Below are 16,121 nucleotides of genomic sequence, written 5' to 3' on the forward strand. Positions count from 1 at the left end.
GCCTGCAGATGCTCTGACATCTGATTAGTTAGGATGGACCCCCTTCCTGATCAGCTCACTGTTTGCTGATGGACTTGACGCCTTACCCTCGGGCCTGTGGTTGATACCAATGGCTCTAAAAAGATGTCTGTAAGAATCCCATCACTAGCAGAATTCTCCCCCCACCCCCAAAAAAGGGCTAGTGTGGAGGCAGAGTTGACAGCCAAACTCTGCCAAGGCAGGGTAAGCAAGTCCTCAATAGTTCCTGCCTCATAAATATGTCTGTCAGATATACTGGGCCAGAAGTCTGAAGAAGATTCTTCAACATTATAGAGAGTTTTGGGTGACTATTCAGGTAGAAAACTGTCTCTGTCATCTTTTCATTTGGAAAGCTCCTAACCTGCACTCCCGGCATACTCAGATAATCAGGTTTACTCCTCAAAGCTCTGAGGGAGTTGAAGACCAGGTAGCTTAGTTTTACAGTGAAGCTTAGTTGTTTAGGGGTTAAGATGTTTTTAGGTCTAGATAGATGTTCTAAGTTGATAATGACAATATGTGACGGAGATTGATTTACATTCAGAAATTTAGATGCACCAAGACAGGAAAGATGCCTTCTTCAAGGCTGTCAAATACAAATAGCCAAAACACTAAGAATGTAATATCTATATAATTCCTGATTATGTCACAGTTCTTCTTGCCATTAGTAATCTATTGTATGTATATGTAATAGTATAAACGTGTATGTACAAAAACAAAATAATTTTTAAAAATTAAAAAAAAAAAAAGAATCCCGTCACACTCATAGGTCCTAAACTGAGGCTCTTCAGCCTCACCTCATACTGCTCTATGAAACCTGCCTTGGGTGGTCCTCTCCTATGGAACAGCTTCCCTATGGCCATCACTATATATTGCAGACACTACTATACTGAGGCATCTTTTCTTCTAAGTTGATCCTACAGCCACCTGCATGAGGCCTTCTACAGGTTCCTCAGACCCCTACCATCCACTCCATTCCTCTGCCATCACCCCAGGACACTTTATAACACTGGCCTAGAATTTCACAAAATCCATCACAAATCACATCCACCAACCTGTCTATCCAGGGGTAGGCTCCCATTAGGTTTTCCTCCTGCTCAGGAGCCTTGGCTGCCCATTGGCTACAGGAGAACCCCAGGCCTTGTTGGTCAGCAGCATGCCTCTACCAGGTGCCCATGACCTTCCTAAGGTCATCAAAACATAGCTACATAATGACCCCAGCAGCCCATGCTCAGAGCTCAGTTTCATCAAATGCTGCCTGAAAGCACTGGCAGAGCCGAGGCTTTCGTCTTCTTCACTATCCCTCCTCTAAGAGTGTTCTAGTCTTCAGACAAGCCATCTATGGTTACACACAACTATGCACACATCTAATGACAAGCTCATACACTGACATGCACATATACTCACACATGAACACTCATAAACATATATACACATATTCATAAACCTGCTTGCACACTCATGACATGCTCCTATACAAGATATGCTCATAAAGGTATTTGCTCACACTTGGGCACAGTCATATTCACACATGTGCACATATTCAGGCACACAATACCAAAATGCATGTGTGTGTACTCATATTCTGTGTGTGTGTGTGTGTGTGTGTGTGCGTGTGCGTGTGCGCGCGCACACAAGCACCCACCTGCCTCTGAAGACTCGGTCTGCACATTTTAAGACTGTAAGAGAACTCATTATAGAGAATGATCTCTAAAACAATCATACACAAATCCAAAAGAGCAAGAGGACATGATGGCTTCCAGGCTGGGAGAAGCAGCTCCCTCAAGATCGTCCTCCGAGGCTTCCCGTTCAGTCTGTCACACAAGAACTAGACTAGGCAGGACAACTCATAGGAAGAAGGACACACTGTGAGGCCAGAACAGACAGGAATACAATCAGCTACAACCTAGCTAATCAGGTCCTACATTGGTCAATGTCCTGGTGTATACAAAGATGTGTGTGTACCATTATGGGCATCCGCAGATGGCTTGTCTGAAGACTGAAACACTCTGTTGGGAAGGGATAGTCAGGAAAGTGAAGGCCTTGGCTGTGTCAATGTCTTCAGGATGCATTTAATGAAACTGAGCTCTGAGCCTGGGATCCTGGGGTCATTGTGTAGCTATGTTTTGATGACTTTGGGAGGGTCATGGACACCTGGAAGAGGCATGCTGCTGACCAACAAGGCCTGGGGTTCTCTTGTAGCCATTGGGCAGCCAAGGCTTTTGAGGGGGCACCCAAAGAGAGACCAGGACCTATGTAAGCTCAGAAGAAAGTGGGCTTAGGTACTAGTGCAGGCATAGCCAGCCCTCTTACAGGGTACGCATACAGCAGGGTGCACATGGCACCTCGTACTCAAGTGACGAGAAGTAAAAGGTACTGACTTGTCCCATTTAAGTCCACCATCAAGCCATGCCGGACATGCTCCTGGATCAGCTGCAGGGTCCGCTCGAATATCTCTCCTGCCCTGGCTTGTCCCACCGTGTATGGGTCCCGCGGGTACCGGAACAGGGCCAGGAGGTCATTTGGAGAACGAGGACGGCTGGCAGGAATGAGGGTGGGAGAGAACCGATGAGATAAGTCACTGAGGACAGAAGCCAGAAACTAAAAGTGTACTGATTAGTACTAAAGGTCTACGGCTACTTTCGACAACGTGGTGCACTGTACCTGACTCATCCCAGGTGGAAGGCGACAGAGCAACAAACAGACAAACAAGAACCAAAGACACTGAAAACAAACCATTAATAAGTCAAGAGAGAGAGTCACAGGCATCGCATTTCAGTTAAGGCGCAGAGAGTCCGCAGCAATTGCCAACATGGAGGGTTCCACTGGCCACCTTGGTAACATTTTGTTTTTGTCAAATTGCCTCTAACAAGCCAAAAGAATGAGGTGGGTCTTCTAAAAAATGTTTTGATTGTGAATCAAAGTCCGGAGCCTACGGAGAAGGTACATTTCCTGCTAGCACGCTTAACCCCAGAGAAAGCACATTCTGCTGATGCTCCTTACGGCTTTCATATGAAAGGTCTCAGGACTTTTCTATTAAAGTTTGGGGGCTGAAACAGGTAAAAAAAAAAAAAGACCCATGCGCTAGGAAAGCATGCATTCCACCCCACACCACCCACTTCTCGCTCTACCCAGGCCAGCACCACAGCCCTGTGTACCATACCTGTCAAACAAGTGTGTCCGTGTCGAGTTAATGGCTCTGTCAACAGTTGCAATGGCTTCAACGATAGACGTAGCAACATAAGGATCCCCATTTCGACTTACATCAGGGACTAGGAAAACAAGAACTCACATTACTAGGGAAAAAAAGAACACAACCTCCTTACTCATGCAACCATGTCTAGACACGACATCATCTGGGCAGAAGTCATGCTTCCAGCCAAAGGCTGTTTGTGCTTGCTGAACCAAGGCTCAAGTTAGTTCAGCATCAACTCTACTAGAAGCTATTTTTAAACAGTATGGAAATCATATACTTCTTAATTTTGAAAAATTATATGACATTCAGTAAAAGTGGCAAAATGTTTGGAACATAAAACATAGATGTGCCTATACCCAGCATGATGCCTGTGGGGGCTGCTGCTGAGGTGTCTCAGGGCCATCTGGGGGGACAGTGATACCAGGGGAGGTGCCTTCATTCTAGGAGTCTCTGTTCTTCTAAAAGAACAACCATCCCCAAGGCTAGACTCAGCTCCTTACTCTCTCCTCCACTGCCAGTCCCTTAGTCCTGTTTGCAGTCACCATCATAGCATCGTTATGAGTGCCTACACACACACACACACACACACACACACACACACACCAAAAACAAGCACCTAAACAATACCCGGACAGCTTGCACACACCACACTGTGCATCATCCACACACCACAGCATACAGAATAAATATATGCCATATAACACACTATGGAAGCCACATCACACCTACATATCACACTATTACAGCACAAAAAAACACAGCCCTGAACAAGCCTACACCAAATACACAGCACAGATACACACACAACATACAGAAAATAACACAGCACAACCTGTCTCCATCAAAGCTTCACACTTTGATTCTTTTTTTTTTTTTTGAGATGTCTTAGTATCTATATATTGATAAATATCATCTCTATCTGTCTGTCTGTCTGTCTGTCGGTCGGTCGGTCGATCAGTCTATGCCTGCCAGACCCTGGCTGGACATGAGTTCACTACGTAGACCAGATTGTTCTGGAACTCACAGAGCTCCATCTGCTTCTTCCAGGTGCTGGCAATAAAGCTGTACAGCACCAGCTCCAGTGTGATTCTCACTTCTTGTTCCTTTTTCACCTCACACAAAGCACACAGTTGTGAGACTATGCCGAGCACAAATAACCATAACCAATCTTCTACCCTCAGCCAGTGAAGAGCTCTGGCCACACACATCATCTTAGCCAAATGGTCAGTACTCTTTCCTGTCCTCATGGGCCTAGACTCCGCTGAAGAGACTTTACTGAAATGCTCCTTCACCAGAGTTGCTGGGGCGAGCCTCCATCCCCTGGGACAGACCACGTGTGGCTAGAATAAACTCCACTGCTGTGGTGGAGCTCCTCCCCTGGGACAGACAAGGCTCGGTTGGAATCTACACCCCGTGCTCAGGCAGACCTCCACTCCTTGGGATATACTGGGACCCACCCGCTTCCTCCAGTCTCTGTTGCATTTGTTCATATCACCTTCTATTTGCTCACACTCACCTTTCTCTCTTCCTCTTCTCCCCTACTCTGAGTCTTTCTCTCCCCATGTTGACTGACAGGTCCAGAGTCTACTTCATACAATACTCGCCTCTGACTCCATCTCCTTCCTAGCCAGTTAGAGATGATATTTTGTTGACTTCTCCTTTTTTTAGCCTGTTTGATGGCTGGCCAGCCTAGGGCAGAATGGCCAGCTGTGTTCTTAGACAAGCTCTTCTGGGTGACCTCGCCTAGTCCCAAGGTGTTAATATTCTCAGGCCCGACTCCTTCCTCCCTTGTGCTCCGGACCCAATCAATCCTCCCTCATGAGCTGCTTCTTCCCCTTGCTGTGTCTGAGCAGGGCTTGTGTTTTTCTTCTTCTCCAAAGCGGAAGAAGACAGCCAGAGAACAGACTGCAGGCAGGGGAGAACGCAGAGATGGAATCTGGACACTCGGCTACTCGCTACCCAGGAACAGACATGTGCATGAGTAACATCCCAGTCTGCAGCCACCGTGACCGACTGGGAGGCACAGGATGCCCAGAGGGATCACTACAAATTGTACTGTTGGGTATGAAAACAGCTGCTGAAGATTGTGGAAAACTAAAGAATGAGGAAGGTACTGGCCAAACATTCTGTTCTCTGAATCACTGTGACACCCTATTCTCATTTGATTTCTGGCACTGTAACAAATATTCTGGCAAAAAGAAATTTCAGAGAAAAAAAGATATATCTGGTTTACAGGTCCAGGTTACAAAGCATCAAATCCCATCAGAAGCAGAGAGAAAATAAACACATCCTTTCTCCTCTCTCATGTGGTTCATGACCCCTTGCCCAGGGAATGGTATTGCCCATAGTGGGCTTGGTCTTCTTTCATTAAGTAACAACTAAGACAATCTCCCACAGACACGTCCACAAGCCAACTCTATCAAGATAATTCCTAAATAAGCATTTCCTAAGTGACACTAGATTGTGTGACACTAACAGTTACAACAATTAACCAGGACATACCCTAAATGGATGCTATAGGATGAGGACAGAGGCCTGATAGTGTATCTGCCAAACCCCTCATGACAATGCCTTGTGCTTGGCATGCACTTCTTACCGTTCACACTGAGTACCATGCTGACCGAGGCATATCCAATCGTGTTCCGAGCTACACACTCATAGCGACCTGCGTCAGCAGTGCCAACGTCGTTGATGGTCAAGAATCCTTCAGGGCTGATGTGAAACTTTCCACTTTCTGTTACCTGAACACCATCCTGGAGCAAAATAATAAAAAAAAAATGTGACTATAGTAAGACTAGGAAAGAGAAGTTGCTTTTCTAGGAGACAGGAACATCCAGCCACTGTTAAAACTAGGGTGGAAAAAAAATCTCTGAGGCTATGTTTGCATCTGCCCCAGCCTTCCCAGGGAAGAAGAATTATTACAGCTCTCCCAGCCCAAAGTCGGTTGGATAAGCTCTTCTACACAGCTGTCCTTTGCTGAGAAGAGAGCTATGTTCAAAAGATGAGCTCCACTATACTTGGGGACACCTGTGCTAACTACTGAACATCAAGAGCTATGATGGAAAGGGCTCAGAGAAACAGGGCGAGTGAGAGACAGAACCGATAAGCCATGTGCGCCGTGTGCAGACCGCTGCTGTGTCACTCTGGAGAAGACGGGTGGGCAGGGAGGGAGCTGGAGGGCCCTGAGAACGGGCCCTCTGCGAGGACTGTAGCCAGGTCACTATATCACACAGTTCCTGCATCACACTTGCTGCACTAGGGGGAGCCTGGGTGCGTGAGGTGCCAGTTCTTACCTTGTTCCAGGTGATGGCTGGCTCCGGTTCCCCCTGGGAGCTACAGGGCAGCTGCACATTGGTGCCCACCTCTACAGTCATGTCACTGGGGATGCTGGCAAACACCGGGGTGACTAGAAGACAAATGTGGAGAATGAGGCAGCACCTGATCCACATCACAGAAATTTGCAAGTGCAGCGCTCACACTCAGGCCAACCTAGAGCCCTGCACGTGAACTGTAGAAAAGGCTCTGGGGCTTACCTGGCAAGCCTGGCTGCCTGCGCTCCCTAAACCCACACCCATGGCCAGCAGCAACAGCTTGCAGTAGTAGTGTGGGGTGGCCCACCAACAAAACAATGATTCTGATGCCCAGACTCATTAGATAGGAGTGAGGCATTGGCAGGCACCATTGTGGGATCCCAGCATGGGGAACTGGACCTGAGCACACTGGGTTTGCCAGGTAAGTCCACAAAACCAACAGTGGATATTATGGGTCTAAGAGACAAAGTTCATGATACCCTCAAGGGCCTCAGGCTACATCCAGCTGTCTGCTCTGATTTGCTCACTAACAAAGTCAGCCTCACTGAGGCCACTGTAAGATGAATGCTCTCATAAGGAAGGAAGCGATTTAAGTGTCTGTGTGAATCCTTCATGAACATAAGAGGCAGGGCTATCAGGGTTCTAAACGTAACGGAGCCCAGGAGAGCTGGAACTACAATGTGGATGCTGATATCAGCTTCTGGAAGTCTGTCACTGACGGGAGGCACTCACAGATCCACCAAGTCAATAGCACCTACCTCTGGGCTGTACCGTCAGGTGGGCCACGACCTTCTGGGAGCCGATGATGTTGACGGCCTGGCACTCATACTGGCCCTGGTCATGAAGGGCAACCCCAGAGATCCTGAGTGTTCCCGAGGATAGCACCAGGTGCCGCCTGTCCACTGAGAGCTGGCTCCCTGCAAAGTGGGGAGAGACATCAGTCAACCTGGACATAGAGGCTTTCGGGGTTAGTGTAGGAGACAGATGGGGGACAGAGAATGCTATCTCTAAAGATGGCTGCCTCAGCAGGAAGAACTTCCTGGATCAGGTACCAAATGGCCAATCCTGCTCCAGTAAGCAGATGCTTATTCAGCATCCACACGTAGGCTGCTAGTGGCTGTCCATCCATCGAGGAGTGGTAAAATGACAGCTCAGAGGAATTATCACAGAAAGGAACGGAGAACAGAGGCAAAAGGCAAAACATTCTAGGAGAATAAGACAAGGATTCAGAGGCCGGGCGTGGTGGCGCACGCCTTTAATCCCAGCACTTGGGAGGCAGAGGCAGGCGGATCGCTGTGAGTTCGAGGCCAGCCTGGTCTACAAAGTGAGTCCAGGACAGTCAAGGCTACACAGAGAGACCTTGTCTCGAAAAAACCAAAAAAAAAAAAAAAAAAAAAAAAGACAAGGATTCAGGGTACCTGGAGGGCTGACCCCAAGTTATACCAGCGGAAACAGACAGGAAGGGGACCCGGGCCCAGGGTGCACAGAAGTCAAGTGCCCTTAGAGAGGGAGGATACTGGCACATGTTTTTGTGAATAAGTGTTTCCACCAGGATGCTTCCCTAGCCAACCAAGAGGAGGTGTGCAGCTGCCTCGACCTCAGAGGGAGGATGCAGCGGCCTTTTGGTTGAAGACAAAGTGGCAGGTCCTCTGAGGGTTCCTGCCTGGGCTGCAGGGAAGAAACACTGGGGACATACAGAGGTTTCCTCAGTGAACTTAGCATCTGCCCTTGCCACAATCTCACCCAGCCTGAAGAGTTTCCATCAGACCATAAAAGCCAGGAACTAACCAAGTGCTAAGCAATCACATAATAGGAGCAAAAATGGGGGGGGGGGGGGAGGACAGTTCTGAGTTCTGAGAGTCAGGAGATACCCGCTATTTTAGTGGGCTCTACAGAGAAATGGAAAGCTCTACCCCCCATGCTGTGAGCCACTGCACAGTTGCTAAATAGGCACCCTGTGTCCTTCTGCAAAGATAGCTTCAGCCCATGCAGCCTACAGTGACCAGCCATGCTGTACTGCAAGGCAGGCCCTATAGATAGACACCTACAGCCTCTTCCACAGCTCATCCCTTCAGGAAAGAGAGGGATAATGGCTTATGTCCTAGATGAATGAGAAGATGGAAGGCCCGGGACAACATCTTACCTCCCTTGGTCCAGGCGATGACTGGCTGAGGGTAGCCCTTAGCCTCACACTGGAAATCCACAGTCTGTCCTTCGATGACCACTCTGCTTTGAGGGGTCACAGTGAACTGAGGTAGGGCTGAAGAGGAAGAACATTTAAAACGTGACACTGGGGAGACTGTAAAGTGACTGTGTAATATAGTCGCACAGCAAAAGGACTTTACCAAGGGTTCCATGTACTGTTTAGCAGTTCCTTCAAGATGAAAGCCTTCCATCTTGGAGGGAAACTTACCGCATAAGGTATGGAAAAGAAGGTGAGCCACAGGATGTTTTAAGGGGAAGGGAAATACTAGAGCTTCAGGAAGTCCCTGAAACTGACCGGACTCACTGGGCTTCCCCTTCCCCAAAAGTACATAAACAGTAACACTGCTGAGAGAAGACTTTCAGACAGTCCCAGAAAACTGGAAGAAGCAGACACCAGCCAAACAGTGTAGAAGCAACAGAGACCAGTCAAGCTGACTAGAAAAAAAACAAAAACATGTTGAGATGCCTACAAGAGACTGAGACCAACTGCGCCAACTGGAAAGGACACACTCCCACCTGCTGAGCTGCCTGCAGCTGTGCAGTGTGCTCCTTTTGTGAGTGGTCACCCATGCTTGAGTGGGCATTGGTGATGCAGCTGTCTTTTGAGTCATTTATGCTCACCCATATTCCCGTAAATAATCCCAATAAAACTCACTGGCTCACGAAGCAGGACTTTGGTAGAACCCATACTTTGGTCTGTCATCAGGTCCCTATCTGGGGTGAGAAGACATTGGTTCACATCTCTCCAGGAATAGTGTTGCATCACACCATGTCTTCAAGGAAGTGAGGAAGGGGAAAGGCTCAGAGAGGAGGGTGAGCACACATGGAGATCATCCAAGAACAGTGCTTCCTCAGGGCTATACAGAGTAGCACACAGACTACTCACACAGCATGCTGCAGGTTACAGAGCACTGGGTACCAACAGCATTGCATTCAGCCTGGGTGAAGCTGAAGGGAGAAGCCTTACCTCACTACTCATTACTATAAGCAAATGCTTGAACACATCATCTGGTGCTTCTGTGCAATTGACTCAAGTGAGGGCTACTGAATAGTTAATAGCAAGTTACAGGTGCTGTGTCCAGTAAGAGCCCAGTTTATATATAAAAAAAAAAAATACAGAGATAAAACTGCCTTCCATGACTGTACAGCTGTGTGTACAGAAATGGGAAAGATCAGCTCACAAGAAACTGCTAGTGAGGCATGAGATCACTGAAGACAGAGGCACATCTGTATGTTTGAGAGGTTCCCAACATGTGCCCCGCTTCATAACTTACCTGAAAATAAGTAAACTCACCTAAGGCCAGTTAAGGAATTAGAAATAAAAAGTAAGGTCTTAAAACTGCCATCTTTCCAGAGTCCTGCTTTAAGCCTTACCTCAGAAAATACGTACAGCTATCTGCCTGGTAAACACACCAACTTGATATCACTGTGACTTCAGAGTGCAATCGTAGCTGTGTGCAAAATGCTCACACCTGCTCACTACCAGTGTGACCTCAGGGACATCCACAGCACTTTGCATGGTATGCACACTGACTTAATATCACTCTGACTGAAGAGTGCATTCAGAGCTATGTGCAAGGTGCATTTGCCATGGTAATCTAAGGAAAGTCACAGCTGTGTGCAAGATGCTCATGCCGGCTCATTACCACTGTGCCCCTGGCAGTGTGTACTGTGCATATACGATTGTGATGCCAGTACACATCCAAAGTTGCATGCAAGGTGTACATGCTGACCCACTACCACTGTGACCTCATCTGTCTGCATCATATACACAGTGATTCACTTCCAGTGTCCAGGTGTCCATGTCCACACTCACAGATGTAGCTACACGGGTGCTCTGACCAGCCGAATCAAGTGTGCTAGGTCAGATGGAGTGGCTCTTTTAGATTTTAAAAAGCAAGGCAGAGTTGGAGAAATGCCTCAATCCTAGAAACCACATAAACCGAAGCTGGGCACAGTGCTAGGGAGGCAGGCCCCTCAAGATTCCCAGCCAGCCAGTCTAGCCTACTTGGTGAGTTCCGGGGCAGTGAGAAACTCAGTCTCAAACAAAACAACAATAAAACAAAAACAGAGCACGCCCAAACCCCTAGAAGTAAGGACCGTATCTGAAATTGTTTTCTGGTTTATATTTGCACACCCATCCACATACATATGCATGAACATGTTCACACAGGCATGCACACATATACAGATCAAAACAGCTGGGCATGGTGGTACACACCTCAATCCCAGCACCTGAGCAAAGGATCACAAGTTAAAGGCCAGGCTGGGCTGGCAAGACCTTGTCTCAAAAAAAGAAAGAAAAATGAAAGAGCCAAGTTAAGTGGCACACAGAGGGTGTGATGTGGTACAGGCAGGGTAAAGCCAAAGGGGCTGCTGGAGCTGTGCCAGGCCAAGAGTCTGATGGCACACAAGGATGCTCACCTTGAACAATGATGAAGGCCGTGGCTTGGATGCTGTCCACACTGTTGGATGCAAAGCAGGTGTACTCCCCGCTGTCACTCTGGGCAACGTTCTGTATATACAGTCCTCCAGAGGGAGTGATATTCACTCGAGGGTCAATTGGCAAGGGTGTCTGGTCACCTCTTGTCCAGGTGATCTGTGGCAGAGGATGGCCTGTGGCACTGCACTCCAGAGTGACACTCTCACCCACCAGTACCTCTGTGTTCTGTGGCTGGATTACAAACGTGGGCCGGGCTGTCACAAACAAAAATTCCCAATTAATTGTTTTACAGCTTCATAAGATTTCTGCATGTTATTTTTGATGTCTATACTGTCCATTAACCCTAATGGCTTCCAAGGTAAGCAAAAACAGTAACATTTAAATTACATACTTTCTTATTGTCTTTTCTTTTCAAATAAATGTGCAGATGGTGCTGAGGAAATGGCTAAGTAGGCAATAAGACACTTGCATTTGAACAGGAGGGCCTCGATGTAAATCCCCAGCACACCCACACAACCCCAGATGTGGCAACAGCTGTAGTCCCAGCACTCCTAATGAAACACAGGGGGGGGGGGGAGGGGGGGGGGCAGAAGGAAGATTCTCAGATTCTAGTTGGAGCAGCTAGCTACTTCTTTGTACACAGTGGGGACTAACAAGAGACCCTGTCTCAAACAAGATACAAGCCTTGAATCAACAGGCAAGACTGCCCTCTGATCTCCACACTGTGACATGCATGCGTCTACATTTACACATGAACACGTGGATTTTATTTTTTAAGTGCAGAAATAAAATGGTGTCCATACTCAGGTCAGCCAGATGCAGGCAACCTGAGGCAACCTGTGGACAGCAACCACTGTGAGGAGAGCTGCATTTCTTCCTCCAGATGCACTCTGAACTCTCCGAAGAACCTTTACTTTTGTTTATTATAAATACACTGGCAACCTGATTAATGGTGGCAGTTCCTATTGGCATATGAAATTGTTTATGGAGGATATTTAAGCCATATAAAATATCATTTTCATCACAAAATAAAAAATGCAAATAACTACAATGAAAGGATAGCTTCGATGAAATCTAGCTGGGGAATCCACACATTTGCTAATATGTATCACAGGAAGGTTTTTTAATACAGTGAGGCCACAGTAGATGCATGGCCTAGGTAGCCAAGGTCCTAAGAATGGAAGCTGCATGCACCTTTGTGTTGGAACTTATCTTACACATGATCTTCTGTACCACGACATTTGTACAGGTATCTTTTTTTTTACCCCCTGTGCTGTTTCTAGCCCACAACTCTTATCCACAAATATGGAATCCAAAAAGCCTCCTGAACCAAGACTTTCTTAAATTGTTTTTAAATTTGACACAGGTAGCATGGGCACTTCTAGTCTTTATCACAGCTTCCTGTGTGGACATTTGCACCTGGACTGTATGATCCTAGACTGTAAGTTGGAAATGCATTATGCTCTATGTTGCCTTCTTTAAGAAAACAAAAACAGAACAAAACAAACAAACAAACCTAAATTTCTAGAACTTAAAGACTAGCTAGTCCAAAAGGTTTTGAATAAAGGACATGGGAACCCAGAACCTAATGGCTTGGAAAAACATCTGAAGCTATACCAAAAACTAGCTGGTTAAATAAAAGATGAATCCTTGGACCTGGCAAAGCCATGAAAAGAAAAAGAGCAAGGAAATCTCATGTATGAAAGTGAGAGAACAGAGGCTTCCAGTACACATGCCTTGCTAATGCTTACTCGGTCTAGAAGGAACAGGAATACACGAAGATGTTTTAGGCACAGGACAGGAACAGGCATGACATAAGTGAAAGAGAGGCAGGAGTGGGCTTTTCTGGATGGTTTTAGTATCTGGTTGGTGTTTAAGCTGTACTACCAAAATTCACTAGCAGCACGCTCGTCTGACTGGCAGACAGCAGACTGAAAATATTCTGAAGTCAAGTCTGCTTGAGGGCATCTGCAGCCCCAACCTGCACCCTGCACCACCATTAGACAAGATGGGACAAGATTAAGCTCCAGAGCAACAAAGCAGAAAGCTACACGCTGGGACCACCAGTAGGAGAGAGAACTAGAGAGAAGAACAATTTCCATCTGCCCCTAGGATCTGACTGACAAGAGGAGAAAGAATTCTCATCTCATTGAGGCACATCCCTTATGCTGGCTGGTGCTATCTGGGATTCAAGGCCCACTTCGCCTCTACACCAGGCAAAGGATGGTGATCCCCAAGGGAGTGAGGAAGAAGCTGGGAAATAGGAAGGACGGAAGGAAAGGCAAAGGGAGAGTGAACAGTAGAGGTACCTTGCAGATGAGGAATACACAAAACAGCACATAGTTGAGATGGGTTATTTGAAGAGAAAGATAAACAAAACAACAAGACAGTAGTAATTTAGGAATGCATTTAAAGGTCAGAAAAATGGCTCAGCAGGTAAAGGCACCTGCTGGCAAGACTGACAACCTGAGTTCAATTCCCAGACCCCACATAGCAAAAAGAGAAAACTGTTCCAGACTCCCACAACCTGATCGTCACATGTATGTGTGCTTGCTTGTGTGCTCGCTGAAGCGTGCACGCTCTCCCCCACCCCCATCTTTCTCTCAATAAAATGTAATAAAAGGTTGAAGAATACACTTAAAATTTTCTAAAATAGGGACCAGAAAACTGGCTCAGTGAAAAGGCACTTGCTGCCAATCCTAACAACATGAGTTCAATCCCTGGTTCCCACTTGGTGAAAGAAGAAAACTAACCAACTCTACATAGATCTCCACACATGCTGTGGCAAGTGTGCACGCATACATACATTGTATATTATATAAAAACTTCCAAAGTATTATTGGGAAGATGAAAAACAATTTTAGTAACTTAATATTCAGAAGTTTAATTCATCAGAAAAATAGTATACAACTTATATGCTCCTAATAACAGTCTCTCAAAAATACATAAAGCATATTTAGCTGTTTGTTATCCAGGAAATGCAGGCTTTGTTTCTCTTTCTTACTGCAGGCTAGTGCAACAGTCTGGGACAGGAGTTTACAAAGCTTTCTGTGCAGATCAATGATACAGCTTGCCAGCTTTGTGGTCCACAGACTGTTTCCCATCAACTCTCATTGCTGTTACAAGAATGCAGCCCAAGCTGGGCAGTGGTGGTGCACACCTTTAATCCCAGCACTTGGGAGGCAGAGGCAGGCGGATCGCTGTGAGTTCGAGGCCAGCCTGGTCTACAAAGTGAGTCTAGGACAGCCAAGGCTACACAGAGAAACCCTGTCTCGAAAAACCAAAAAAAAAAAAAAAAAAAAAAAAAGAATGCAGCCCAACAGGACTCAGCCTACAGACAGTGAAATGTGAACATATCATTATTGTCAAGCATCACAGAAAAGTGTCAATCACTTTAAAATGTTGACTGTTAAATTATGGACTTCAGGTGAAGGGGAAGTGGCTAGGTTTGATGTGCAGGGTTTAGTTTGTAGACCTGTAAGCTGACCCCTTTCTGAGATGCCCCGGCTGAGCAGTATTCTGGAGGAGGCCCACTGTGTATCTGAGCCAGCTATGCCAATGCATTCAGAGTAGTCTGTTAGATAAAGCTATTGGCTGGAAAAAGAAACGTAATCCATATTGAAAGGAGTTAAATTGAGAATACTCAGGGCTCAGGGAGATGACCAGGATTCACTGAGCTGTGTTCACAGTGTCTCTCCTCAGTAAGCTTGCTACCCAAGCCTACCCTGTTCTCTGTGTCCTATTACACACTTCACTGTTGGATTACTATGGATCCAATTGGAGGCCTCCTCTGCTGCTTATGAACAGTGTACACCACTGTCCATGACCACGAGTCATGCTTGCTTCTCTCCAGAGACTGACAGCGGTATCTACTGCAAAGATGCTAACTGCCTGGGGCTAAACTTAACAGAAAATAACTTGCCTAAGTGCTCTAATCTAGCTCCAATGCCCTATTTGATTTCCTCTGAATGAAACTAAGCAGCTAGACACTGCAAATTATTAATATTTAATTATCTATGTTGGAATATACCAGGACAGACAAAGAAGATAGCCATAAAGAGAAAAGAGTGTACACAAACAACAAGCTCAGAATCAGGCGCACTGCTATGATATTGGTTTTTTTAAAGGTCTAAAAAATATGACGCTAAGCAAAAGCAGACGCTCGGCAACTTGTAGAATAAGCCAAGGCAGCAAGAAGGCTACATAAAACTCAGCCTGTCCCCAGTAGCATGAAGCTCTACTGCTTGCACATGTCACTGGTGTCCACAGGTTATGGTAGCCCACTGTTTGGATCACATAGGCCACTGACAGCATAAGATTCCCTCCATTTTGGACAGGCCTTTTGCACCTTAAATGTTGCATGCTAGCACCTTAGGCATAGATAATATTAAACAAAAATCAGAACTTTAAATTTTTCTTTGAAGTAATCAAAGCCCTTGTCAAACAGAGGCCTCAGTGACAAGAGGCATGAATCTGATGTGGTTGTGCAGGTACCTGAAGCAAGTCATAGCCAGTCTCTCCAGGTTCCCACGGCCACTTCTTGCCTGCAGTAGTAACTCAGAGCTTCTGTGTGTGCCCCTGCAGCAGGCGGGCAGCCATGGGCCTAGGGCAGGTTAGAATGACTTATGACCCTATGCTTCAGAAATCCTGTGCGCCACATGGCATGGAAGCTTTGCCATGTCAGACTTCTCAGAGCTGGAGTTCAGAGACAGGAGGGAGTCGGTAGTTAGGGTAACCCTCGTGCAATGTCCTCCACTTACCTGGAGACCCCAGGTACCTGAGAGTCACCTCCTGCGTTTTCGCCTCTCCAGCCACATTTTTGGCCATGCATTGGTAGACGCCCTCGTCTGCCTCCTGTGTGTTCTGGATCATCAATGTGCCGTCATCCAGCAGGTTTAAGCGAGAATCTGTCTTCATGCTCAGCTCATTACTGCAGAGACAGAAGCCAGTG

General features: G+C 46.6%; 1 protein-coding gene across 2 annotated transcripts in view; it reads right to left on the reverse strand.

Moving 5' to 3' along the window:
- PXDN (peroxidasin) overlaps positions 1 to 16,121 on the reverse strand; it is a 76,458-nt gene that overhangs the window by 15,728 nt on the left and 44,609 nt on the right. For both annotated transcript variants that reach the window (XM_084792160.1, XM_084792159.1), the window contains 8 exons: positions 15,931 to 16,100; positions 11,152 to 11,424; positions 8,666 to 8,782; positions 7,281 to 7,439; positions 6,505 to 6,617; positions 5,808 to 5,964; positions 3,179 to 3,287; positions 2,397 to 2,554 (listed from right to left, as the gene is read on the reverse strand). In XM_084792160.1, coding sequence (XP_084648286.1) covers positions 2,397 to 2,554; positions 3,179 to 3,287; positions 5,808 to 5,964; positions 6,505 to 6,617; positions 7,281 to 7,439; positions 8,666 to 8,782; positions 11,152 to 11,424; positions 15,931 to 16,100 — 1,256 coding nt within the window. The remainder of the gene's footprint in view (positions 1 to 2,396; positions 2,555 to 3,178; positions 3,288 to 5,807; positions 5,965 to 6,504; positions 6,618 to 7,280; positions 7,440 to 8,665; positions 8,783 to 11,151; positions 11,425 to 15,930; positions 16,101 to 16,121) is intronic.

This window comes from Acomys minous, assembly GCF_964271855.1.
Source record: "Acomys minous genome assembly, chromosome: 8".
Lineage (NCBI taxonomy): Eukaryota > Metazoa > Chordata > Mammalia > Rodentia > Muridae > Acomys > Acomys minous.